At 39.0% G+C, this 26,795-nt stretch overlaps 1 protein-coding gene across 2 annotated transcripts in view; it reads left to right on the top strand.

The window, feature by feature from the left end:
• Window positions 1-5,041: 5,041 nt before the first annotated feature.
• Window positions 5,042-26,795, top strand: part of LOC143861429 (uncharacterized) — a 47,200-nt gene continuing 25,446 nt past the window's right edge. The window contains exons 1-3 of one of the 2 annotated variants that reach the window (XM_077372355.1): window positions 5,042-5,256; window positions 5,831-6,005; window positions 6,107-6,171. In XM_077372355.1, coding sequence (XP_077228470.1) covers window positions 5,118-5,256; window positions 5,831-6,005; window positions 6,107-6,171 — 379 coding nt within the window. In that variant the 5' untranslated portion in view covers window positions 5,042-5,117. The remainder of the gene's footprint in view (window positions 5,257-5,830; window positions 6,006-6,106; window positions 6,172-26,795) is intronic. The other variant, XM_077372356.1, reaches the window with a different exon arrangement.

Here is a 26,795-nt window from a genome sequence, read left to right as displayed (position 1 = left end):
AAACACAACACTTCAAAGCAAATTGATTAGTATTCAAAAACACAATCAATTATGTTTAGAATCATCAAAACAAGATAGGAGAGTAGACCCTTGGGCTTACACCTACTCTCCGAGCCGTTTCGGAGTGGACAGATTTTACCCCTAACATAGTGCCCCCACTTCCTCGAGCCATTTCGGGGTTGAGGAAGTAGTTTCTTTGGGCTTATGGCCCTTCTCGTCCTTGCGCCGAACTACCTACCATGGCTAGAGTCATGTTTTCGTCTTGGTCGAGCTTTCCAAAGCTCAGTAGGAGTCTGCACGAATTCGGAGCTTGGATCGTTGACCTCGATTTGCCCGAGCTTGGGAGAGGTCGACATCCACTTACTCAAACTTGGCAAAATAAAAAAACAAAATAATTTTGAACTTTGGCGGGAAGGTGAACCTTTGCTTGCCCTTGGGAGTTGAAAAGTCACGCCCTTGGGAGGTGAAACGGAGCTCGCTGTCAATTAATGACGGATGTTAAGTCCATAACGGCATAATGATGGGCGCCGCTTCTTTGGTTCAATCAACGATTGCCATGTGGAGGGGGGAGGGTCTCATCTTACGAAGCGACGAGACCGCTCTCCCGTGCAGGCTAGATTTGTCTCTCTATATAAGAGGGTTTCTCCCCCTCATTATTCTCCGTTTCAAATTTTTGGAGATCTCTGGCATTCTTCTCCCCATCTTTGGTGATCTCTTCCACTTTTGGTGAACGTGTTGCGGCTATTTCAATCCTTCATTTTCCCTCCTTCTGATCTCTCCTATGCTCAATGGAGTTTTCTGACGATTTATTCGTGTGTACATGATGTAATTCTTTGTCTTGAAAGTCATCTCAACCTCAACCCAGATTTTAACGGCAACAAAAGTGTCCAAAAAATTTGGATTCTTTAGTGCGGCATCCCTTTTTATACTGCTTATCCTGTAGCTTTTATGGCTTCTTTACATTTTTTTTTTTAAAGATGACATTTATTAATGAAAAAAACCGATCAAGGGACAAGATGTCTCTAGCCGAAGACCAGACCAATCATCTCGTGACCATTACAACAGGGAGATACACAATAAACAAACTACCCATCCCCAACCCCCATTACATTCTTCAATGCAGCATCCCTTTTTATACTGATTATCCTGTAGCTTTTATAGCTTCTTTACATTTTTTTTTTTTGAAAGATCACATTTATTAATGAAAAAAACCAATCAAGGGACAAGATGCCCCCAGCCGAAGACCGGGCCAATCATCCCGCGACCATTACAATAGGGAGATACAACATAAACAATAAACAAACTACCCATCCCCAACCCCCATTACATTCCCCGGAAGTATAATGCTCATCGAGTCCAAGGAAACACCCTGTTTAGCCAAGTCATGTGCCCGCTTCATTAGCCGAGCGTCTCTTGTGGTTGATAATTGGCCGGATTGAATGGATTAAGTCCTTTACTTCCACAATGTAGTTCCTAAGGCTCCAAGGTCCCTTAGAATTTTCAAAGCCCAGACGATCACATTAGCCGAATCCCCCTCAACTATTAGAGGTTTAGAGGAATATGATGAATACCACTTGATATCGAAGCACCCTCACTTCTGCCTCATTTGCATCACATATTCCTATCGGTCCTGAATAAGACATCACTTCCATTTTCATCCCGAAAGATACCTCCAATCCCACCCCTCCCTAGATTTCCAATAAAGCTGCCGTCAAAATTCAACTTTCACCACCCCGTCGGTGGAGCCTTCCATTTCAGAGTTATCTGTTGCTTTACTTTCCTTTTCCAAATAATTGTGGTCCAATTTCTCATAATATCCCCTATCCCGAAGGTGTCTCCTTTAGTGATCTTGACCCATGTAATCAACTCCACCTTTACTTCAGTACCGATTCGGTCAAGAGATTTTTTTCTTGTCTCCAAATATGCGATTGTTTCTTGCTTTCCAAGAATTCGAGATGACGGAATATGGGAGTAATTTCCAAAGCATACTACCGGTTTCAACAAACCCACCACCCGTCCAGTTAATGAGAACTCTACGAATCGATTTCTGGAATACCCATTTGACGCCGAATGATCCTATTAAACCCATCCATAATCGATGAGTGAAGGAACACTGACGTAGCAAATGATCCACCGACTCCTCCGCCTCCTTGCACAACATGAGCCAACTAGCCAATTGTATTTTCCTCCTCTTTAGGCGATCGCACATATTTATTTCCTTATGTACGACTGTCCAGGCAAAAACTATCACCCTCGGTGGTGCGGTTGATTTCCATATGCAAGCCCGCCTAGATGCTTTTTTTGTGCCGTTATTCAATTTGGAGAAGAAGGATTTAGCAGAAAATTCCCCATTAGCTTCAGGGATCTAGAGTCTTTCGTCGGCATCAAGAGGCAAGCAATATTGGGATTGTAGGATTTGGAGAAGAGCAGCCAGGCCCCTTATCTCGTCCTCCTTCAGGTCTTTGCGCAACCTTATATCCCAAAAAAATTGTCTTCCATCTTGATTCCTTATCATATATTCTGATACATAGGATTCCTTGTTCACAGCCAGCCTAAACAGAGAAGGGAGTGCGTTACTTAGTGTTTTCTTACCCACCCATAAGTCCAACCAGAAGCGGACGTTGTCTCCCCTACTTACTTGAAATCGAGTCAGAGCCTCGAATTCCATCTTGGCAGTGTTGATTGATCTCCATGCACCCAAAGCTTTTATATTTCTAGGATTCTTCACATTCCATTCACCCAATTCCCTCCCATATTTGTCTCCAATGACAGAATGCCATACTGCATCTCTCTCCTCACCATATCTCCAGAGCCATTTCCCCATTAGGGATTTGTTGTGTAATTTTAGTTTTCCAATTCCAACACCCCCATGTTTCTTCAATTTAGTCACCATTTTCTTGTTCATGAGATGTTTAAGCTTTTGAGACTTACCATTACCTTCCCATAGGAAGTCCCTTTGCAGCTTCTCGATTCTTTGAGAAACTTGAGATGGAATTTTAAACAAAGACATAAAGTAGACCGGCATATTGGCAAGCGCGGCCTTAATCAAGGTAATCCTGCCACTAGATGAGATGTATTTCTTCTTCCAGATAGCAAGCTTCCTCTCAATCCTTTCCACCACCGGATCCCATTGAGCAATAGATGGTATCCCGTACCCCAGAGGGAGGTTCAAGTACGAGATAGGGAGATTACCTGAATCACACCCAACAATAGCTGCAAAGCTATCAACCATTTCCTCAATGATGTTAATCCTGGCCAACACAATTTTGCTGAAATTGATTTTTAGTCCCGAAACCGCCTCAAACCATCTAAACAATCTTTTTACATTTTGAACAGATTGATTATCGTCTTCAATCAGTAATAATGTGTCATCCGCGAATTGAAGGTGACTAATCGATTCGGAGGCTAAGCTTGGCTTCACCCCTTTTATATATCCCCTTTCCTCGGCTCTTGAGATCATCAGGCTTAGAATCTCGACCATCATAATAAAAAGGCATGGAGATAGAGGATCCCCTTGTCTCAGTCCTCTGCTACTATTGAAAAATCTCTTCTAAGCATTGGTTACCTCTATGGGTGCAACTCGGGGAGGGTTGAGGGCAACCCTAGAAAAATCCAATATAGCATTCCCTCAATCCTAACCCAACCCAACCTGAGCCTCAGGTCGTGGATGGTTAACCCTAACCCAAACTGCCTCTAAATCTCTCAACGCTCACCCTCCCCATGTAACCCATTTTATTTTTTTTTCCAAATAGTGTCAGGTTGGGTTTAGGTTAGCCTAGGGCAAAAACAAAATAAATATAAAAAAACCGTAGTGCCAAGATTTTTAGGGCGCGCTACGATGAATTTTTTTCACGATAAACTAGTGTCTTCAAGTGCTGACAGATAACAATGTCTTCTTCCCTCCGACGTATTCTCAAGAAACATCATCCTTCAAATCTCCATCATAGTGTAAAAGAAGAGAAACCATTGTTTAAGACATTTTTTAAAAATTCTAAATAGGGGTTCTAAACAGAGTTGTTGCTAAAAGGGGATCTAAACAGAGTTGTTGCTAAAAGGGGATCTTCATATCTTCTTGAGGGGTATTCAAGTGTACACAATGGGTTACCATGTTCATAAGTGGGGTTATGGACTCTAAAGGGGGTTTTACTACCTCAATGGGGGTTTGAAAGTCGGTCCACAAGGTGTTCTAAGAGATTATCAGCTACCTAATGGGGGATTCAAGTCCGTACATAGGCTTCTGTAAAGGGTAATTAAGTTGCAAATTAGGGGTTTTCAACTCTCTACATAAGGGGGTTTTCAAGTTTCTAAATGGATTACCAAGTAGATAGAAGGGGGGAGTTACCAACAATGTACAAGGGCTTTTCAACACTCTCCAAGGGGGTTACCAAGCCTCACCGGGGGTGTACCAAGTGTTTATCTGGTAAATAAATGGGTTATAAAGCAGGGTTACAGAGATACTTGAAGCAGAAGCCCTAACTAACCATTTTGAAAGGGTTATAAGATAGGGTTATCAAGCAAAATAAATACAGGGTTATTACCCACAATAATGACATGGTTCAAACACATTAATACAACCACAAATCCTAAGAGAGTAGATAAGCTACTCACCTTTAATTACCCTTCGTCAATTTCAGGCGTTAATGGAGAAATCTCGAAGAGGTTGGCGGTAATTTTTGGTAGGTGAAAAGTAAGAGAAAGAAATTCTTATTATAAGTTGTTTTTTTTGTTTTGAGGGTCTTTATGTAAAAGGCCATGTCAGAAAAAAGGTGTATTGACCTCCGTTCACAAGCTTTTAAAAAGGGTGTCACCCATCCACTATTTTGGCATTTTTGTGTCACAAATTGACAATTTTTCCTTTTTTTAAAATGTCGGATTTTGATGCAGGTCAGGTCAGGTCAACCCAACCTTGATTCAACTCCCTCAACCTGAAGCCAGGCCGGACCCGACTCAAACACAACCCGGGCCCATGATTTTTTCGGGTCGATCCCGACCTGAGTTGCACCCTTGTTTCTACTTTCTCATGTCATTTTCTGATAGACTCATATACTGCATAGCTGTAATTTTGTAAAACGCCATGAAATACAAAAACCTGAGGGCAGAATAGAGAAAGGAATTGGATGGTTAGGGTTAGAAATTGGTGCAGTTGGAGCCGTGGAAAAAGACTCTCTTTCATTTGGTTTACCTCTGCGATTCTCTTCTACCTAGGGTTTCGAATGGCCATTCAAAATTCCACTGCTCCCCCAACTGATAAAAATGGTAATTTTCAAATTCCCCATCCCCTTTCCTTTTTTTTCTTGATATCGATACTTTGCTGCTGAAAAAACCCTATTCTCCTTTTCAAACTGTAGTTTTTTTTTTTTTTTTTTTTATTTTTAATTTTTAATTTTTTATGATTGAATTCTTTGAATTTATCTTATACCCAATCTTTCCCTCTGAATTCTATTGAGAAATCTGGGAAAAAAAAATTATACTCTAGTTTGGAAATTTCAGAGTTTGGGGTGGGGTTTCGCTAACTTGCGCAGAATTCTGGAAAAAAAAAACTCTAGTTTGGGAATTTCAGAATTTAGACTGGGGTTTCGCTAACTTGCGCATCTGGTTTCATTTATGTACAGTTTTCGATTTTCCTTGGTTTGTACTAATGTGAGTGAAATAATCAATTGCTCTGATACCATGTGAAAACAACCAATTACTCCAAAAGCTTAGATTTGGTGTTATTTAATCATTTATACTTCAACAATGTGTGCCTTGATACTGACCCAACTTATAATATTAGCTAGGAATTTGTTAACATGTGCTTGTGGCGATTTAGTAATCCGACACCACCTCGCAGGATCCAACATTTCGAATTCCGTCTGGCGGTCGAGGCTATATGATAAGATGGCTCGGGATTTAGACGAGAAGGGCGCAGGGTTTCTCCGTGGTGGACAAACTTCTCAGTCCTTGTCTCTTTCTGATATTTTCACTTTGAAGGATGGCTCAGTCACTCCTGTACTTAAGGTATATTGGTAATAAACTCTTACCTGAATTCAGGATATGCACCTAATTTTTTTTTCTTTTTTTGTGAAATTGCGGTACTCTATTGACTGCCCCATTGGATCATCTGTAGGTTGCGAATCCTCCAGTTCGTGCTACTGTTCTGTACCTCAGTTCAGAATTCTCGACACCTATTTCGTGAGTATTTTTATTTAGATAGATTTTTTGCAAGCTCTGCTTGTTGCGAAATTAGATGTTATTTGTATAAATTATATATCACTTTTTGGGTATATTTCATTTCTATGTATTATATCAGAAGCAATGGAATCGTTTTGGATAACTTCAAGTCTACAACTATATAAAGTTTAAAAATTCAATAATTGATCTGGCTCGCTTAGTGGCCCGCTTAGTGCTCGAGCCCAAGTCGACTTGAGAAACAAAACAAAATTATTGGATTTTTTGTTGAATTAAAGTAAGAAATCCTAAATAATGGTTAAAAGGTTATATAACAATAGACATGTCATGTGTAATTTCACACCGCACAACTTAAAAGGCCCATTATTAATTCCGTTTGTTGACATCAACTTTTCCCTAGGCTGCAAACTTTTAGTCTTGCAGAGCCACAATTCACAATACAGTGATTTCATTTTAGGATGCTCATTTCCATGTTTAGATGATAAATAACATAATGTAGGCATTCTCAGCTCTATGATAGCAATTGGTATATTGGTGACTTTGGCATTTCTCCGTCGTGGGCCCTTTTCGAGGTCAAGTAGCCTTAAGGGTATGTTCCAGTGAGAGTAAATAAAGGGGAAAATGACGTAGGGCGCAAAGGCGGAAGTGATCAGAAAAATTTCAGATCTGATCTAGATTATGAAATATGAGATCAAATCTGAAATCTAAAGAGCAAATGTGTGTAAAATTTCATGAAAAGGGGATTGATTTTGCAAGAATTTAGAGACTGGTTTTCTGGAATTTTATTTCTCAACAAACTCAACTCAACTCAACTCATCTCAACAAAGCCTTTGTCCCAAACTAGTTGGGGTCGGCTAAATGAATCCTTTAGAAAAATTTCATAAAGAAGGTAAAAGGAATATACCAGGCTCTAATCCTAGCTCAAGTTGGGTTCTTCTACGTGGATCATTTTCTTCCATTCTACCCTATCCAAGGTCATGTTCTCTGTTATGTTCCTAGCTAACTAGTCTTTCCTCACTGTTTCTACCCAAGTTGTTTTTGGTCTGCCCGTACCTCTTTTTACTCCATCAACTTGGCACGAGTCGACTCTTCTCACTGGAGCATCCAAAGGCCTACGTTAGATATGTCCAAACCATCTTAAGCGGTGCTCTCTCATCTTCTCCTCAATTGGTGCCACCCCCACCTTTTTACGAATGTTTTCATTTTTAATTCTATCTAACCTTGTTTGGCCGCACATCCATCTAAGCATTCGCATCTCCGCTACACTCATTTTATGCACATGCTGCTTCTTGGTGGCCCAACATTCTGAGCCGTACATCATGGCCGGCCTCACAGCTTGTCTTATAAAACTTTCCCTTCAACTTAGTAGGGATTTTACGGTCGCACAGAACTCCTGAGGCAAGCTTCCACTTCAACCAACCTGCTCTTATTCTATGGTTAACATCGTCTTCAATCTCTCCTTCCTTATGTAGAATTGAACTAAGATAGCGAAAGATGTCCCTCTTAGGTACCTCCTATCCAGTCATATTTACTACATCCTCGTCTTGCCTCCTTACATTACTAAAGTTGCACTCCATATACTCTGTCTTATTCCTACTCAGTCTAAAACCTTTGGATTCCAAAGTATTTCTCATCAAACTACAAATGGAAAACGAGATCTATGAGCAAAAATTAACGATGCGAACTAAAATATATGTGATTTAAGAATAGTAAGGGAAGATAATGTAGAAAAAAATGGATAGAATTTCCAAGTAAGAAATGGAAAGTTACTACTCTTCGAGTGTTCTTGCACTCGACAAGATTTACTCACCGGAAGGTGCCGGATCGCTGCTCGAAAAGATGAACCGGCGATCCGAAGAAGAAATGCACATCAATTTGTGACGGTGTAAATCTCTAACTGATGAAACCTCTTTCTGCTCTCTTAGAACACCTACAGGCTCCCTCCAAACCCAAGTCTCCGAAAAATTACATTTTCAAAAACTAAAATTAATCTCCACCCAAGCCTCTATTTATAGACATTTCAGCCCCTTTAAGTGGCCCGCAGATTAGTGACAAATACTTAAATTTATGGCCCACTCACACATTTACACTTTTAAATACACAATTACACTCATCCGCCACTACCAAACCACATCATATCTTCTATGTCCAAGGCAAATTATATGTTCTTCATCTCTAACCCATGCCTAACCAAATCTTGGCCGTTGATCAACGTTCACACCGCGCCAAGGCTTGTCATGTTCTACATCAGTAAAACATTCGTTTACCCCCTAACAAAAATGAATGGTTTTTCCAATAGGTATAAGTTAATGAACTTACTCTGTATTTTGATTCTTGCTACCCATCTATTTACCTCGAAAGAGGGGAAGTCGAATACCGTGAAGAGGGTATTAATTAGCTCTCAACGGAAGCGGAGACGCACGAGGGTAAGTTGTAGAAGATGGGACGAACCTAGAAAATGGACTCCTCTCCCCTGAACGACTCTTATACCGAACATATCCATTCTCCCGATGAACACATCCTCTCTCACTAATGAATCTTCTCCTGTTATTTCTTTCTTTCTTTCTTTTTTATAAAGGTAACTTTTTATTCCCATAGAATGATCGCGCATACAGACCCAGAAAGAAAGGGACAAGAAGTCCCCTGAACAAGAGGTACAGTAACCCAAACCAAAACATAAAATTCAGCCGGTATCCCCTGTTCTCCTGTTGTTTCTCTTCCTCTCCTCTCCCCACTCAATAGTCTCTTCTTTTGTTCTCTCTTTCCCTCTCTGCATTTACAGTGCTTGTCAACCGCCTGCATCAAAGAAGGAGCTCTCTTCGCTGTATTTCCAAACCTGCCAGCTAATATAGTTGACCAATGTAACCTGTATTCTTATTTTATACGAGGTCTCTCTTTTTGTCACTCTATCTCTGTAAGTTCAACAATCACAATTGGCTTGTGCCTGGCTGAGATATATAGCTTATCTTCTTTGTTTTTCTCCCTTTTTTCCCTTTGTTTTGCATTGTCTTCTCTATATGTTTTGCAATGGATTCTCTACATGTTTGCATTGGCTTAGCTAAGGGAAGACATTAGAAGAGTTCGAAGGAAATTTGAAGGATGTAAGGGTTGCAAAGGACATTGGGAATAGTTGAAAGGGCTTTGGAATCTTGAAAAGGAACTGGAAACTAATAGAAATCTTTCTTCAAAGAAGTGTTTGTGTAGGGAATCTTATGGGTAATGTAATGGAGTAATTGGTTAAAGTTTTGGTTAATGGGAGGTTAAAATTTCTGTGTTTCAAGAACTAGGAAGTTAAGTGGATTAAAGAGAAGGGAGTTCTTGATGTTCTTGGGAGGTTAAAGAATTGAGTTGGTTAATGATTCCAAAATGGATCGGACGGATGTTAAAGACAGGAGTTGGAGGTAGTTTTAGAGAACAAGAAAGGGAGTTGGTTAAGAAGAACAAGGTGGGTTGGCTGTTCTTGAAACGAAACATAGGACGTTGGGTTTCAAGAAAAAGGTTATAATTGGGTTAGAAGCTCAAAGAAAGAACAAGAATCTGTTGGGTGATTTGGGCAAGTTAAAAAAGATAGTGTTTAAGGTATTGATTTTTGGTTGGCATGAAGGGCTGTTGTGGATTGAATAGATACACAGTTTTCGGGGTTGTTTTCTCAGCCCATAACAGCCGCCCTCTTTTCTGTCGAGAACCCAACAGAAACCCATCTGACTGCTTGTTCTTTGAATCTGGTCTGAATTTGATCGAACTCTCTTGACTTTGATGAAAACTTTTTGGAAAATGATTTTTGTTAATGGTACCAGTGTACCAATTTATTTGAATATCGTGGAGCATTGTATTTTGTATTCTAAATATAGAAGACATTGTTCTCTGATAGACTCTTGATTTACTTGAATCCAAGAAGAAGCTGGATCTGATGACAACAATGACCATATCTTATGACAGATGCGATAGAGTTTTAGTGAGAGGGAGACAAGTGGGTATTACTTGGGGTGGGTGGCAGTTTGTATTCCAAATAGATAAGACATTGCTCTCTGAAAACCTCTTTTACTTGAACCCATGTAAAAGATTGATTGGATGGGAACAATGATCATGTCTTTAAACATATGGAACTGAGTTGTAGCCAAGCCTGGAAAGAAATGGGTATTGCTTAGTGAGTACCACTTATCGGTTATTTTGCATTTTATTGGGTCTGGCTAAGTGGAAGTTGGCTGCCATTGTATTTAAAGACTGCATGCAATCAGTAATGGTTTTACATGACCTCTAGGTTGTAACAGGAGAGTAGAAATGGCTTTAAGGTGAGCTCCTATGTAGTTTATATAAGAGATATTTGTGGGTCTGTTCAAGGTCCGCTGGAGCAGTAATGGTTTTTGACCTTATGCAAGGTCCTTGATGTATTTGGGGGACGCCTTGTCCCCCTGTACTGATTGTCTTTTTGGAATTATTAATAAATTGTCACCATTTAAAAAAGAAGAAGATATTTGTGGGTCTGTCTGTCCAGAGTTTAGCCACAAGAAAAGGTCAGCAAACAACGCTGCTCACAAACAGGCTACAAAAGAATTAAACAATTTCAATTTATATGCACAGAATAAAAATCAATTTATCTTTTCTTAGCCATTCTTTGGGCGTTGTGAATCATACGTTACACAAAATTCAATCTACTGTTTCTAAATACAATTATTCTGATTATAAGCATTTTAGAGAAGTCCATGCTTATGAGATGGTGGCAGCGCGTTCTTTTCTCTTTCATAACATAAGGTGGTCTTCTAATGGCTTTGATTTGCGCATAGTTTGTTTAATTGTTCTTATTTTTTGGTCTTAATTTCATGATATTTACTAACTTCTCTGGCTTGCATCCGAGAACTTCCGTATTTAGATCTTTTTATATTATTTAACATGTTAAAATGTTATTCCTTGCTCAAATTATTGTTACTGTCATAGGGGTTCTTATCTTCTAGAAATGATTGCTATATTTGTAAGGTTGATAGAGATGAAATGGCTTTGTAATTGGTAATTGCTCCCTTTTCTTGCCAATCAATATTTAAGATGTTTTCTGAGAGTGTTTTTTACGGGGTTTTGATTGTTGTAATCCAAAGTAGCTATTATGTAACCGTCATGTCAAAAAAATTTCTGTTATGATTCACCCCATCTCATTTAGTACAACATATGATTATATATGACTACGTGCTGAATTTTTTCTTCACAATAATAGAGTCGGCATACATGCATAGATGAATGCCAAATGCCCACATCAACATAACCGTGTGGACCACAACACATCATGTTGGCTTCTATTTTCCATGGATTAGAGTGTTAGTAACTTAGTATTACACCATGGAGATGATATTCGATCCTAATCCTTAGATGTGTAGAGGTTTTCTACTGCGACATCCTTTTTTAAGCATCTATGGATTGGAGTGTTAGTATTATACTATGGAGATGATATTCGGGGATGGCCTGTTTAAATTGGAAACACTATGGAGATGATTACAGCAGAGGGCTTATTTAACATGAGAAACTATCTTGGGTAATGGCTGCTGTTAACCCAGAATTCTAGCTATTGCACCCAGATCCAATCCATTCACAGGGATATATTATGGCTGCTGTCAGAGTGTTTTCTTCTCAAAAATTGATCAGCCGACCAATTGAGGTTTAAAAACAGGACTTCCAAGTTAGAACGTTGAGGTAAAAAAAAGGGTTTTCCAAGTTACTAGCCTGCAACTATGCCCTGGAGTCAAACCCTAACGTTCTATGAATTTCACCATAAGCCTGAGGGTTTCTCGGGTTGCTCCTCGAACGGAAGTCAAGGCTCAAGGACTGTTTGCAGTCTTAGAATTTTGGTTCTTATAGATAGTGTTAAACATGTTAACACAAGTACTTAAGGGTATTTTGGTCAATGTACACAACACACACATATAAAATAATTTTCGTGTGGAGAGAACCCTAACTCTCTCACGCACGCTTCTCTCTAACTCTCTCTTTCTTCTTCTCTTCGATCCTTGATCTCTTTAAACCATGTAATCATCTAACATTGTATCAGAGCAAAAGATTGAAGTGTTCATCCCTCATTAAAAAGGTACTACGAATCTTTTCTGTCTTCTTCATCTTTTTTTTCTTTTCTTTTTTTTAAAGGTAATGATTTATTGAAAGGAACAAAAGAAGGGACAAGGCGTCCCCTGTTACATGGTAAAGGCCGACCAGCCAGGGTTAAAAAAAAAAAAAAAACATCTAAAGATCCCGACTTTCAACAACATTTATAGCAACGTCCATCCTCTCGACACCCTCCTTGGCAAGGGAGTCAGTCCAACCTTTAGCCGATCGCCTCATATGTTGAAGGGACAGGCGAATGATAGAGATCAGGTCCCTGATTTCATCTATTTTTGACGCCAATCGCCACGGTCCGCAAACTTAGTTGGAGGCCCACGCAATAGAGTTGGAGGAATAATCTTTGACGATTAATCGGCCCGAATTATGTGTCACATACCACTTTAATCCGAACAAGAGTGCCGAAACCTCCACTTCATTGGCATCACAAGTCCCAGCCGGTCCAGAGAAAGACATAAGTAGGTTCCCCAAATGATCGCAGATAACCCCATCGATTCTAGCTGGTCTAGGGTTTCCACGGGAGCTCCCATCATAATTAAATTTCAGCCAGCCTTCGGGGGAGGGCTCCACCTCAGGGTAATGGGTGATTTACATTTCTTTTCAGCCGCCACCGTGATGAAATTTCTGAGGATGTTACCCACGGAGTAATGAATACCACGCTTAGCTTTAGCCCATCTGATGATGGATAACTTGATGTCGAGGGTGACGTGTGATATACTCTGCTCCTTCCCCAAAAAATCTTGCCATTTCTCTCCAACCAAATGTGCCAAACGATAGCATAGGGGATAGAGAGCCACATCTCTTCGCCAATGCAACCAGTGAAAAAATTGCGCCAAAACATTATCACGTTTCCAACGCATTCCTCGGTGACCCATGAAAGTCTGAAAAATTTAAAAGTATTCATCCATACCTGAAAGGAGAAAGGGCGTTGGAGGAACAAGTGATTTGGCAACTCTTCAGCGTTCTTGCAAAGGATACACCACTGAGCCATGCTGAAGCCCTGACATTTTAATCTGTCACATGGATTGAGTCCATTGATAAGCAAGGACCATGTAAAAGCTCGGACACGAGGAGCCACCACAACATTCCATACAAATGCACAATGGGAGGAACTATCACAGTTATCATTTAGTTTTCGGAAGGACTTGACAGAAAAAGCCCCCTATGAGTCCGAAATCCAAATCCATCGGTCCTCCACTGATCGGGATAGGTAGATGGGAGACAAAATTTCCAGAAGGTTTCTAAAGACGACAATTTCCGAGTCCTTGAGATTACGCCTCAAGCGTATGTCCCAAACCAATTGCCCAGTAGCAGGACAACGGGTATAATTGTCACCAATAGAAGAATCCGGGGACCAAGCTATCCAGAAAAGATGTGGGAAAGTTTCCGAGAGAGATTGATCCCCCAAGCAAACGTCCAACCAGAAACGAATGGAATTCCCAATACCAAGCCTAAAGCGCACGAGTGGCAGGAAGGAGTCCCTAGAAGCGTGAATGGACCTCCATACACCGGACCCACAGTGGTTAGAGTGACCGTTGCAAACCCAATCCCCCCATCCCCTCCCATATTTCGTCCCTATCATGTTATGCCATAGGGCATCTTTCTCAGTACCGAAGCGCCACAACCATTTCCCCAGTAGAGCCTTGTTCCGAAGCTTTATCTTGCCAATGCCGAGGCCCCCATTTCTCTTGGATTTACATAGCTTCCAGGCGATCAGATGTTTAAGTCTTCTCCCCTCCGCCTCGCCTTCTGATGTGATCCAGAGAAGGGAAATATAAGATAAAGGGGAAAAGAGAAGAAGAAGGGGAAGAGAATAAGAGTAAAAGAAGGGAGGACAAGAAATTAGATGCGAGAAATAGGAGAAGAAGAATAAGAGAAGAAGAAGAGGGATAGGGGAGAATCTCGGTTCTCAATTCATTCATTCATCATCAAAATCTAAAAACCCTAATACATGTGGCCTATATATAGGCAAAGAAAGTAAAATTCCACAGAAAATAAAAGCCCTAAAACTAAAAACATGGAAATAATATTCCTAGAAACTAAATGACATGGAAATAAAAATCCTAAAAGTTTTAATAGGCAAATATGCCTCTTATTGGGCCTACGATCTACATCATTCTCCCCTTGTTGAAAAGAACTCGACTCGATTTCTAGTCCTCCTGGATCAAATATATAAATGACCCACTCTCGCAGTAGTAGTAGAAGGTCGTCGAAGTCACATCTGATATAGGGCATCAGACGCGGCCCATCTGGGTAAGTGCGACGAACTGAAAACGTGGCAACCCGGCTGAGGCCAATCATAGACCGTAAATGGTCACTCATGGTAATTGCATAAAAGATCTCGGTCGAGCCAAATGTAAAATCCACAGTCATCACCATATCCACATGAACAACGTCTGCTAAATCCTCCTCTGTAAAAATGTGACCATCTGCAACATCGGTACCCCCATGCACTTCACATGTATCTATATGTGTCAAGCCATCACCTGCATCCTCAAGATGATCGTTCAGAAGGTCATCATCCACTGGTATCTCATGGGGCTCTATGATGTCAAACTGACAATCCTCATGATGATCATCATGTGCACCGAAATCCTCGGTCTCAACCTCCACAATCATCTTGATCGGAGCATCGACTGTCAATACTGTCACTGTGCTCATCTATTGTAGAACCGGCATCCTTAGTCGCAATGCTCATCATGGCCCTGATGTTTGCAATCTCTGCTATAATCTCAAACTCAGTACGCCCACTAACTGAATTATCAGTGTCAGCCTCATCACCAAGAACATCTGGACCATTACTAGCATCAACTGTGTCTGGCATGTTATGGGAGTCGGTAACATCGGTCGTGTCATTTTCCTCCCCGTCTTGAGATGTAACGTTATCAATAGGGGAAGGAGACGGGTAGGATGAGCATGAACTCCTGTTAGTCGTGGCCTCCCTAGGAGCCTTAAGCCCAAGATGCTTGTTAATTCGATTCAAGGTTACCTTCATATCAGCCATCATGTCTAAGTGCTGATCCAAAGTAGCTTGAATGTGTCGTTCCCAGTCTCCTTGGGGTTGGACCTGTCTTTGCCTTTGATGATATCGATAATAAGCCTTTCAAGCATATACCTTCGCGAACTCATCACGGACGCCATCGACTAAAATAAGGCATGCGCTCTTGGAAGAACTGTCTCCACTTCACCTTGACATCTCTGCATACTGTATCCTTGACTCGATGAATGGTCATTTGATGATCATAACCATAATACTTATGGTATGCATCAAAAGCCTTGATCCATTGTAGGCACGCACCATCGTAATTTCCATAGGAATAGTAGTTGGCATCGGAACCATAGAAATACAGAACCCATGGTGTAGTCATTGTGGGACGAATCAATGACGCATGAACCCCAAATGGAATCTGAGTTATGAGAAAGTGACGGTGAAGAGATCAATGTTCTGATCTATTCGATTTTGAGAGCCCTCAGTATTTTGCGGTATAATCTGATGTTCTGATTAAATTCTCAAATCCAATTTGATGTGTGCGATGAATTCTGCCTTGATCCGATGAAGATCAACACTCAATCTAAATTGACAGTTGAGATCAATCCTTGATCTGAAGGCGGAGGCATGGAGCACACACAATCTGATCAGAGAGCTATAAGTGTTATGTGGTATGATTAGATCGTTTTAATTCGAATTCTTGAGTCAAAAGCTGTTTGTAACGGACCCCACCTCAATTTTCACTTGATCCTAATAGACGGCTGAGATCAATCTATCTAATGAAGTTTCCCACTTGATCCTAATAGACGGCTGAGATCAATCTTCAATCTGATGTCTGGCTGGCTTCAAGGGTCCAGATAGCCTTTTTGCTTTTTCTTGTCTCCTTGGATGACACGTACAACACATAAAGGTATCTTTTCTTTCCCCAAAATTAGCTTTCACATAAAGGTAACTTTCTTTCTTGGTTTGTGGAAACTTGTTGTGCAAGTTTACTAAATCTGCAAATCACTATATAAGTGGTAAGAGTGATATATTTACCACTTGCCTTGCCCACACGTCTCCTACTTGCCTTCAATAAAGGTAACTGTCCTTTTCTTGAGAAAGTAAATAAGTTGCCTTTCCTTTCTTTTGGCCTCACAAATATTTACTGGAATGTAAAAAGGAAAACCAAGCATGTACCTCTCTGCCTTGATGTGAAAATTTGCTATATAATATATAATATATATTTGCAATCTTTCCTTTCTCTGTGGATTTGAAAATCTTCCCTCGATTCAAGTCTGATACCAAATTTGATGTGATCTAGAGAAGGGAAATATAAGATAAAGGGGAAAAGAGAAGAAGAAGGGGAAGAGAATAAGAGTAAAAGAAGGGAAGACAAGAAATTAGATGCGAGAAATAGGAGAAGACGAATGAGAGAAGAAGAAGAGGGATAGGGGAGAATCTCGGTTCTCAGTTCATTCATTCATCATCAAAATCTAAAACCCCTAATACATGGCCTATATATAGGCAAAGGAAGTAAAATTCCACAGAAAATAAAAGCCCTAAAACTAAAAACATGGAAATAATATCCCTAGAAATTAAATGACATGGAAATAAAAATCCTAAAAGTTTTAATGGGCAAATATGCCTCTAATTAGGCCTACGATCTGCATCACCTTCTCATAAGAAGTTCCCCTAAAGCTTTTCGATACGCTTAGCAATGCCAGCCGGAATCTTAAATAGCGACATGAAATAAACAGGCATGTTCGCTAGTGCCGATTGATCAAGGCAATCCGGCCCCCGAAGGATAAATAATTTTTCTTCCACAACGAGAGCTTCCTTTCGGTTTTCTCAAAAAACTGGATCCCATTGAGCCGCTTTGGGGATCCCGTATGCAAGTGGCAGTCCGAGATACTAAATAATTGTCTTCTACATCTTTTTTTTGTTCTCTTTTCTTTGTTTCAACCCTAATCCCCACATCAATTCCCCAAACTCAATTCCCAAACCCAAATCCTTTCCATCACATAACCATCACGACTAGAAGTGACCAATTTCCATAACCCCAAACTCAATTCCCAAACCCAAATCCTTTCCATCCCATAACTACCACCACTAGAAGTGACCTCCATCAAAACCATCAAAACACTGATGAACACATTTATGTGTGAATGGTAGTAGTAGGACACATGCATATTTTTATCATTTAAAGTGGTGCTACTAATATTTTGTGTTTCTGGTATTACGGGGTTATCTATGGATTTTTACAAAAAATGAAGCTAAAAAGATAAAAAGGGCATCGGTTTGGTCGAAAATCAAGAGGTGGGTGTAAATCACTTCTCTTATACAATGATGGCACCCATTTACATATCAGCTTTCACCATCCTCACCCACGTCGCACCAAGGGCCCACAACGAACTAGTCCCATTTGCTATTTTCATCTTTGATGTAGGGGCAGTTCTGTCACAATGTTACTGGTCCGTTTTTTAACCACATTTTTAGGGTATTAAATGACAGAATTAGGGAAAGTGGTAAACTATAAAGTTTTAGGTCTTCTCAAGATCTTTCCAACAAGTACGATTGGCCAAAATTTGGAGCAGCGGTTAAAAAGTTATTGCTGATTTAGTAGGCTGTGTCTGTGTGCGATCAAATGGGCTGTGTGGATCATCAATATTGAATAACTTGGATCATGCCATGACGTGGGCCATACACAAGCATGTGAGAAGAAAATATGGCCGAATATATTATTTTGCTATTGATGTGGCAAGTTAAAGTGGGCTATTTAGAATAAAAATCCAAAGGACAACCAATTCCCATTGTGGGCCATCATTTGTGCGGATTAGATCGACCTATGGAAATGGATTACGGGCGATAGTTAATTCACATTTTTTTGCCACTAATTGGACGGCTTAGATCAACAGAAACATGGGCATCAAGGCGTTAATGTGAGGCTTACTAAATAGATGGCCCTGATCGGTTTGTGGGAATTGATTAGGAGGGACACCATTTATATTGTGGCGGGCCTAATTAAATTGATGGTTTGGATCGCCCAATTTGATTCAAACGGGCCCAACCACATATCCCGGTTATAGAGGAGATATGTTCGGCCAATATTGAAGAGGGCCACCAAATCAATTTTTTTAAAGGGGGTTCAGCCAAAATATGTGGGGCCCATCATTGGTTCATTCAAGCTCGTGTGAGGTCAGTCATGTGGGGAAGTGCTTACTATTTATATAGAATATAGAATTGGAAACGGCAACTCAAGGCATTAAAAGAAGGGCTGTGGCTACTAATTTAAGGGTTGCCAAAATTACAACTTGATGACCATATTTGGAAGTTACTATTTCTTTTAATTTCAAAAAGGTGTGATTAGCAAGATTCCAAAATATACATCTACTTGGATTACCAAATTACTGTTTTTTATTCCTTATGAGCTAAGAAAGGGAAAGAGTCACTTGATTCAACGTGAAGTACATCAGCCCTTCTCGCAAGTCATAGATACACTATATATGGGTGTGATTCCCTTTTTGGACTCTTCCCTGTGAATATTAAAGAGGTGTTGCACGATTTTAGAAAGGGGAAAAAGGCAACATTTTTGGCTGTTTTTTTTATTTAAAAAGAAAAGAGGGGAATAATCTCACGTATGATACGGTTTTTGGAAAGTATGCATTAATTTGGCAAGTTTGGATTATATGGAAAGGATGTTTCTACAATGCATGGGGGGTAGTTTTGCCATTTAAACAAAGTTAACACCGATTTTGGCATCTTTCTTTTACGTCCACCATGCATGCTAATGTTGGTTTTCATATTTTTGGTTTGACAAAAGTATTTTCTAATTAAGTGTATTGCAAATGCATGCAATATAAAGTGGGACCCACTTGCTATTTGTCCTCGCTTGCATACAAAGTGTAATATTGATTAACCTAATGTGGGACCCACTTGCTAATTTGGTTTGCACCCACATTTTGGGTTTGTAGAAAGAATGCGAAGTTTATAAAATGCAATCATATATCATAGAAAGTGGGTCCCATTTGCTATTATTTTATTACTCATAATTTTTAGTAATATATTAATATATTTCTTTTGCCTTGTAGCAAGAATCCTACCCATTCTCCCGTCAAAAAGTAAGGGAAGAGAAAAAGTCAACAAAAATTTACCAAAAGGGAGTGGCAAGGTGCTTAAATTGTGAGAAAATAAAAGAATAAGTTTGCATTATAAACAAAGGGTGGAATTTCAAAAATTGCCAAGGAAAGGTGGTGGCTTCCAAAAATACAAAAAGATGCAAAGATTGTGTCGTTTTTTGGAGATAAAAATAGAAGGGGGAGAAAGCTGCATATTGGAGTGAAGAAGACATTCTCTTTTGCTCTCTTTTCTCTCTACCACTCTCAAGTTCTCTCTTATTCTCTCTTGCTTTATTTCAAGTTCTTTTTCTTTTCAACTCTCAATCCAAGGCATCATCATCCACCATTCAAACTCAATGTGGCATTAAAGCTTGAAGGAGGAAGATTCAACCAAAGATTGGAGGAGAAAAGAATAAGTTCTTTTATTTTTGTTATTTATTTCAAGTTCCAATTTGATGTATAACTCTAGGTTATCCTAAAATAGTGGAGAAGTTATTTATTTTTCTTTTATTTTTCCTTTCAAGTACTCATATGGCATCTCTTTTATTTTCTATCCCTTTTATTTTTCCCTTCGCCATGAACAACTAAACCCACTTACTTGGGGTTTAGATGAAACCATGGGGAAGGAGAAAGAATTTTGATTAAAATTTTTTTATGAAGCAAATATAACGTACGTTGTACGTACGTATATATATAGGTTGTATAATTGCTCTATCCTAATCATTCATGCCATCGGCTTTCCCCGTTCGTATGATTGATTGTTGATGAAGTAGATTATATACCCCTATATATTCTTTAAAACTTGTTAGATAATCGATAACAACTCATGGAAAATGACATCTTTCGATCTTATCTTCCATAGACCTTGTTTATCAATTATATAATGAGTTAAAGCAAAAATTTGGTTTAATCAATTATCTCAACCGGAACCATGGTGGATTCAAGCCTCTAAGTAAGTTTTTAATCTGTCTTTTATCTCTTAAACAAATCTTCTTTTAATTCTAGGTTTCAAGTTTGATTTCAAATCTGATTTTCCCGTTTTAATGCTGTTAGTCAATTTTCGAAGCCAATTTTGGACAGGTAAACGACCAAATCAGGAAAAATCATAAATATAAAAGTTGTAGATCTCTCAAAATCCTTCGAAATGAGTACTCAAGGGTTAAAATCCGAGTTCAGATGAGTGAGATATGACTGTTTTAGTAAACAATGTTTTTAATTCCAGATTCTAGAATTCAGATTTTAGTTTTTGATTTTCTAATTAGAATAGTTTTAATTTGCTTGTTAATTAGAACTGATTTCTTTCATTAATTAGAACTGATTTTCCTTATTTAGTAGGTACTTAATAGAATCATTAAATCTTTGGTTCACTTTGCCTAGATATAAGAAATAAAGTAATAATAAAATTAAAGGTAGTTTCGATCTTTGTTTTGTTTAAGGAGTAAATTTATAGTAAGTTGTTGGCTCCGAGGTAAATCCACGGAAATCTTGAGACCTATGTTAGGCAATAACTTATTATACTTTTATTTTCTAAATAATATAAAGATAGAAAGTCTACATCCTCTTCCCTGAGATCGACCCATGAGACCCATGACTGCATTTGGTCCGTGCACTTGCGGTTATTTAATATCACAACCAAGTTTTTGGCGCTGTTGGTATATCCACGAAAATCCTGAGACCTATGCCGGGCAATAACTTATTATACTTTTATTTTCTAAATAATATAAAGATAGAAAGTTTGCATCCTTTTCCCTGAGATCGACCCGTGACTGCATATGATCCGTGCACTTGCGGTTATTTAATATCACAAACAAGTTTTTGGCGCCGTTGCCGGGGACGTGCAACGAGCCTTTGAACCCCTAAGTTACCCTAGTGGACGAGTTTTATCTCGTGAGTGTTTGTAGTGAATATACACACAAAATTCTAAAAACAAACTTTTCTTTCCAAATCTCACTATAGAATAAAGCTAAAAATTTCTAATCATTTTCCTTTGATAAATTACTCAAAATAATAGAAGAACAGGAATATCCTCATACTTAAACTTTGCATCCTATCCCAAGTTGGAAAAATTAGAAAAATATTTTAAGTAAGGAATCTTCTTTTGATTTTTTCCTACTTTTCTCCCTTAAACTTGCCTCTAATGTAATCATACCATAAAAGAAATTTGATTGAGAAACTTCATAGAAAGATTGCAATCTTATATGGTCCACCATCCTTTCCACTTTTCCATTACTTTCCAACAATACTCACTTTTGTAATCATCTACTGCTTTTGGCGTGAATGACATGCAGGGCTTGCACCAGACACCTAGGCTACTAAGCATCCATTCGATTTTGCATATATCATAGATATTGATGCATATGAGTTCAAGCTTTACCTTTGATTGTGTGCAATGCTTTGATTTATTAAGCTTTCTAATTGACCCATGTATGGAGTTTTCAGTCAGTTGCTCTCAAGCCAGTTGACTTTAAGGAACTAGGCATAAAAACCCTTCAGACTTAATAGCTCAAGTCAAAAAGGCTACAAATCAAAAGGTAAACTTTCTAAATTTTTTTTTTGTCCTTTCTTTCCTTTTTCACCATACCATATAAAAAGCAAGTTTCTATTTCTATTTCTTACTCAACTCCTTTTAAAAGAAAGATTCCAAAAGAAAACAAAACTAAGAAATGAAAGTATTCTTTCTAATTTTTTCGGATTCCAAAATTAAAATATCTACTAACTTTCTTTCTTAAAATAGGAAAACAAACTTCTTTTAAAAATACTCAAGTTCTATCTAATTTGAGAAAAATTACCAAAAACAAAAAGAAAAGAAACTTTCTAACTTTAAACCATAGAAAAGAATAGAAAATGATAGTTTCTAAAAGCTACACCCCATACTTGATTTATGCATTGTCCTCAATGCATTAAAAATAGAAACAAAAATATGAGGACTAAAAATAGAAAGGAGGGTACGTACCGTATTTTCTTAAGTAGAATTGGAATAGGAAGGTTCATGGAGATCCATGACTTCTTCCATATTCAGTTTTGACAACTCAATAAACGGCTTTAAACGTTGACCATTAACTTTAAAAATCTCACAATTGCTTGGATTTAGAACCTCGACTGCACCATGAGAGAAAACTTTGTTAACCACATATGGTCCATCCCATCGAGATCTTAACTTACCTAGAAAGATATGCAATCTTGAATTGTAGAGAAGCATTTTCCCCCCTCTTGAAATGATTTTCTCAAAATATGTTTGTCATGAAAAGCTTTTGTCTTCTCTTTGTAGATTTTTGCATTCTCATAGGCATCATTCTGCAACTCTTCCAACTCGGCAAGTTGAAGTCTTTTATGATTACCTACATCAGACAAATCAAAATTTAGTTTCTTGATAGCCCAAAAAGCTTTATGTTCCAATTCAACCGGGAGGTGACAAGCTTTTCCATACACAAGGCGGTAAGGAGACTGACCAAGATCAATCTTGAATGCCGTCCTATGAGCCCACAAGGCATCCACTAATCTAATGGACCAATCTTTGCGGTTTGGATTTACTGTCTTCTCCAAAATTTGCTTAATTTGCCTATTTGAAACTTCTACTTGACCACTCGTTTGAGGATGATAAGGGGTGGCCAACTTATGAGTAATACCATATTTCTTCATAAGAGCTTCAAACGGTCTATTACAAAAGTGCTTACCCCTATCACTAATGATGGCACGAGGTGTACCGAAGCTCGAAAAAATATTTTCTTTAAGAAACTTGACCACCACCTTGTGGTCATTGGATTTGGAAGCAATGGCTGTAATCCATTTTGACACGTAATCTACACCTAACAATATATACAAGTTTCCAAAAGAGTTGGGAAACGGACCCATAAAATGAATACCCCACACATCGAAGATTTCTACCACTAAGATCGGGTTGAGGGGCATCATATTTCGCTTTGTAACTTTTCCTAAGGATTGACATGACCTACAAGCTTGACAAAAATCAAAAGAATCCCTAAAGAGATTAGGCCAATAGAAACCACATTGTAAAACTTTGTGCGCGGTTTTCTTTGCACTAAAGTGGCCACCGCAGGCTTGATCATGGCAAAAAGATAGAATCAATTGGTACTCATGATCGGGCACACATCGTCAGACAATCTGATCCGAACATGTTTTGAACAAATAGGGATCATCCCAAAAGAAATACTTTATCTGTGAGTGAAACCGGTATTTGTCTTGGTTGGACCAATGATCCCGTGTAGCACCTGTAACCAAGTAATTCACAATATCCGCATACCATGGCTCACTAGAAATAGCAAACAATTGCTCATCAGGGAAGTTTTCATTAATTGGACCTTCGTTATTCGTCGAGACAAGTGATCAGCAACCAAGTTTTCCGTACCCTTTTTATCTCTAATCTCTAAATCAAACTCTTGAAGAAGTAAAGCCCACCTAATGAGGCGAGCTTTAGCATCATTCTTTCCAACAAGATACTTGATTGCCGAATGGTCGGTATAAATTATCACATGCGATCCAATCAAGTAAGACCGAAACTTCTCTAATGCAAACACAACCGCTAATAATTCTTTTTCCGTAGTGGTGTAGTTGAGTTGTGCATCATTGAGAGTCCTACTTGCACAATAGATTACATGCGGTAATTTATTGAATTTTTGACCCAACACGGTTCCTATTGCAAAGTCGGAAGCATCACACATAATTTCAAGTGGTTCGGTCCTATTAGGTGCTTGAATGATGGGAGCCGTAGTTAACTTCTTTTTCAAATACCCAAAAGAATCGAAGCATTCTTTGGAAAACTCAAATTTTTTATCTTTTGCTAACAAGTTGGTTAGAGGCCTAGCAATTTTAGAAATTTTTTTTATAAAACGCAGGAAAAGCCATCATGGCCAAAAAATGATCGAATATCCTTCACACTTTTGGGCGGTGGAAGATGGACAATGAGATCCACCTTGGCTTTATCAACTTTAATTCCCTCTCTAGAAATCACATGTCCTAGTACGATGCCCTCTTTTACCATAAAATGACACTTTTCCCAATTGAGGACAAAGTTCTTTTCTCTACTCCTTTCTAAGACCAACTTTAAGTTATGTAAACATTCGGCATAGGTGGAGCCATGAATAGAAAAATCATCCATAAAAACCTCTAAGAAGGTCTCCACCATGTCAGAAAAGATACTCATCATGCATCTTTGGAAAGTTGCCGGTGCATTGCATAACCCAAAAGGCATGCGTCTATAAGCAAACGTTCCAAAGGGGCATGTGAATGTCGTTTTCTCTTGATCCTCAAGAGCTATGGGAATTTGGTTATAACCGGAATAGCCATCTAGAAAACAGTAATACTCGTGACCCGCTAACCTTTCTAACATTTGATCAATAAAAGGCAAAGGAAAGTGATCCTTCCAAGTAGCGGTATTAAGCTTTCGGTAGTTAATACAAACCCGCCAACCCGTTTGAATGCGAGTAGGTATAAGCTCATTGGTGGCGGATTGTATAACCGTGACTCCCGACTTCTTAGGCACTACTTGGACGGGACTCATCCATTGGCTATCCGAGATGGGATAAATGATCCATTATCTAACCATTTTAAAATTTCTTTTTGGATGGCTTCCTTCATCACAGGATTAGCCCTTCTTTGAGGTTCCCTTGAAGGTTTGGCACCCTCAATGAGATGATTGTGATGTTGCACAATCGAATGGCTAATTCTTTTGATGTCGGCCATTGTCCAACCTATGGCTTCCTTGTTATCTTTTAGCAATTTAATGAGTTCCTCCTCTTGAGTGGAGGTTAGGTCCGCAGCAATTATTACAGGCAAAGTACAATTATCACCCAAAAAAGCATAACGTAAATGAGAAGGCAAGGGCTTCAACTCCAACTGTGGGGCTTCTTCTATTGATGGCTTTGGAAGAGATGTTGCTAGTGGTCTAACGGGCTCCATCTTTTGGATGGCAAAAGCTGTGGAAAAGAAATCATCTCCATCATTTCCTAGTTCGTCCAACCATTCTTGGAATCCTGCATCAAAATCAATTTCAAAATTAGAAACAATATCGTCAGAAAAGGAATGCAATATATTGATTTCTTCATGAAAATTATGTTGCTTACCCAATCTAAAGACATTAAAATCAACCGATGTGTTTCCAAAAGACAATTTCATCAATCATTTTCTACAATTAATTATAGTGTTGCCAGTGGCAAGGAACGACCTACCAAGGATGATAGGAATTTGATCCTTGATATTAGCATCGGGTTCCGTGTCCAAAACCACAAAATTCACAGGAAATAAGAAATCGCCTACTTTTACTAGGACATCCTCAACCATACCTTTTGGTGTTTTAATGGATCTATTCGCCAATTGGAGTGTGATGGTGGTAGGTTTGGGGTCACCTATTCCTAGTTGCTTGAAAACCGAAAACGGCATGAGATTTACACTAGCTCCCAAATCTAACAAGGCATGATCAATTTGAGTGTTTCCAATAATACATGATATAGTGGGACATCTCAGGTTCCTTATATTTTGCTACCATTTGATGGGACAAAATAGAACTAACGTTTGCGGCCAAGAAAGCTCTCTTGGGCACATTCGTTATTATCTTTTGTGTACATAGATCTTTCAAAACTTTAGCATATGTGGGGACTTGGGAAATCGCATCAAGCAAATGAATATTCACATGCATTTGTTTAAAAATATTCAGAACTTTATCAATTTGATCTACCTTTTTATTATTAGCGAGTCTCCTTGGAAAATGAGCTTTAGGAATGAAATCTCGTGCAAGGGGAGAAGTTACCTCTTCTGTACTTACCTGTTTGGGCTCCTCTTTTGAGCCTGTGGAGGGAGGTTCTTCACTTACCTGTTTTGGAAGATCTTGAGCAATTTTAGAAGGTTCGGTGCTGAACTCCTCTTTATGATATTCTTTTCCACTCCTCAAAGCATAAACCGCATTGCATTGATTCGCAGGGTCCTGCTGCGGCAAACTAGATTGCATGGCATTCAACTGATTCACCTGTGGTTGTTGATTCCCATTCATGGCCATATTCCTTGGGTTAGGAATGGAATGACTTGGCATCTTTCCTTTTTCCCTTTCACTTAGGGCCATAGCAAGTTGAGAAATTTGCTTTTCTAAGTTGTGTTGGCCTGTCATGAAGGTACTCATGAAAAGCTCCATGTTCTTCTCTAAAGATGCAATTCGTGCCGACTCCCCTTGTTTTTGAAAACCTGGAGGGGGCTGATTTGAAACATTATTAATCATGGGGTTTTGAAAAGTAGGAGGGGGAGAGGGTGGCCGAACAAAAGTAGGAGGGAAGGTTGGCCTAGGTTGGCCGAATTGGCCTTGGCCTTGGAAATTAGATGGTCCACCTTGACTCCATGAAAAGTTGGGATGATTTCTCCATCCCGGATTATAAGTGCTAGAATAAGGATTATTAGAATACAAAACACTTACATTCTCATTAGAATTACCAAATTTA

This window comes from Tasmannia lanceolata, unplaced genomic scaffold (genome assembly GCF_043159265.1).
Source record: "Tasmannia lanceolata isolate RefF3 unplaced genomic scaffold, GAP_Taslan_0.1 ptg000037l, whole genome shotgun sequence".
Lineage (NCBI taxonomy): Eukaryota > Viridiplantae > Streptophyta > Magnoliopsida > Canellales > Winteraceae > Tasmannia > Tasmannia lanceolata.
This window is presented reverse-complemented; position numbering and strand designations above follow the sequence as displayed.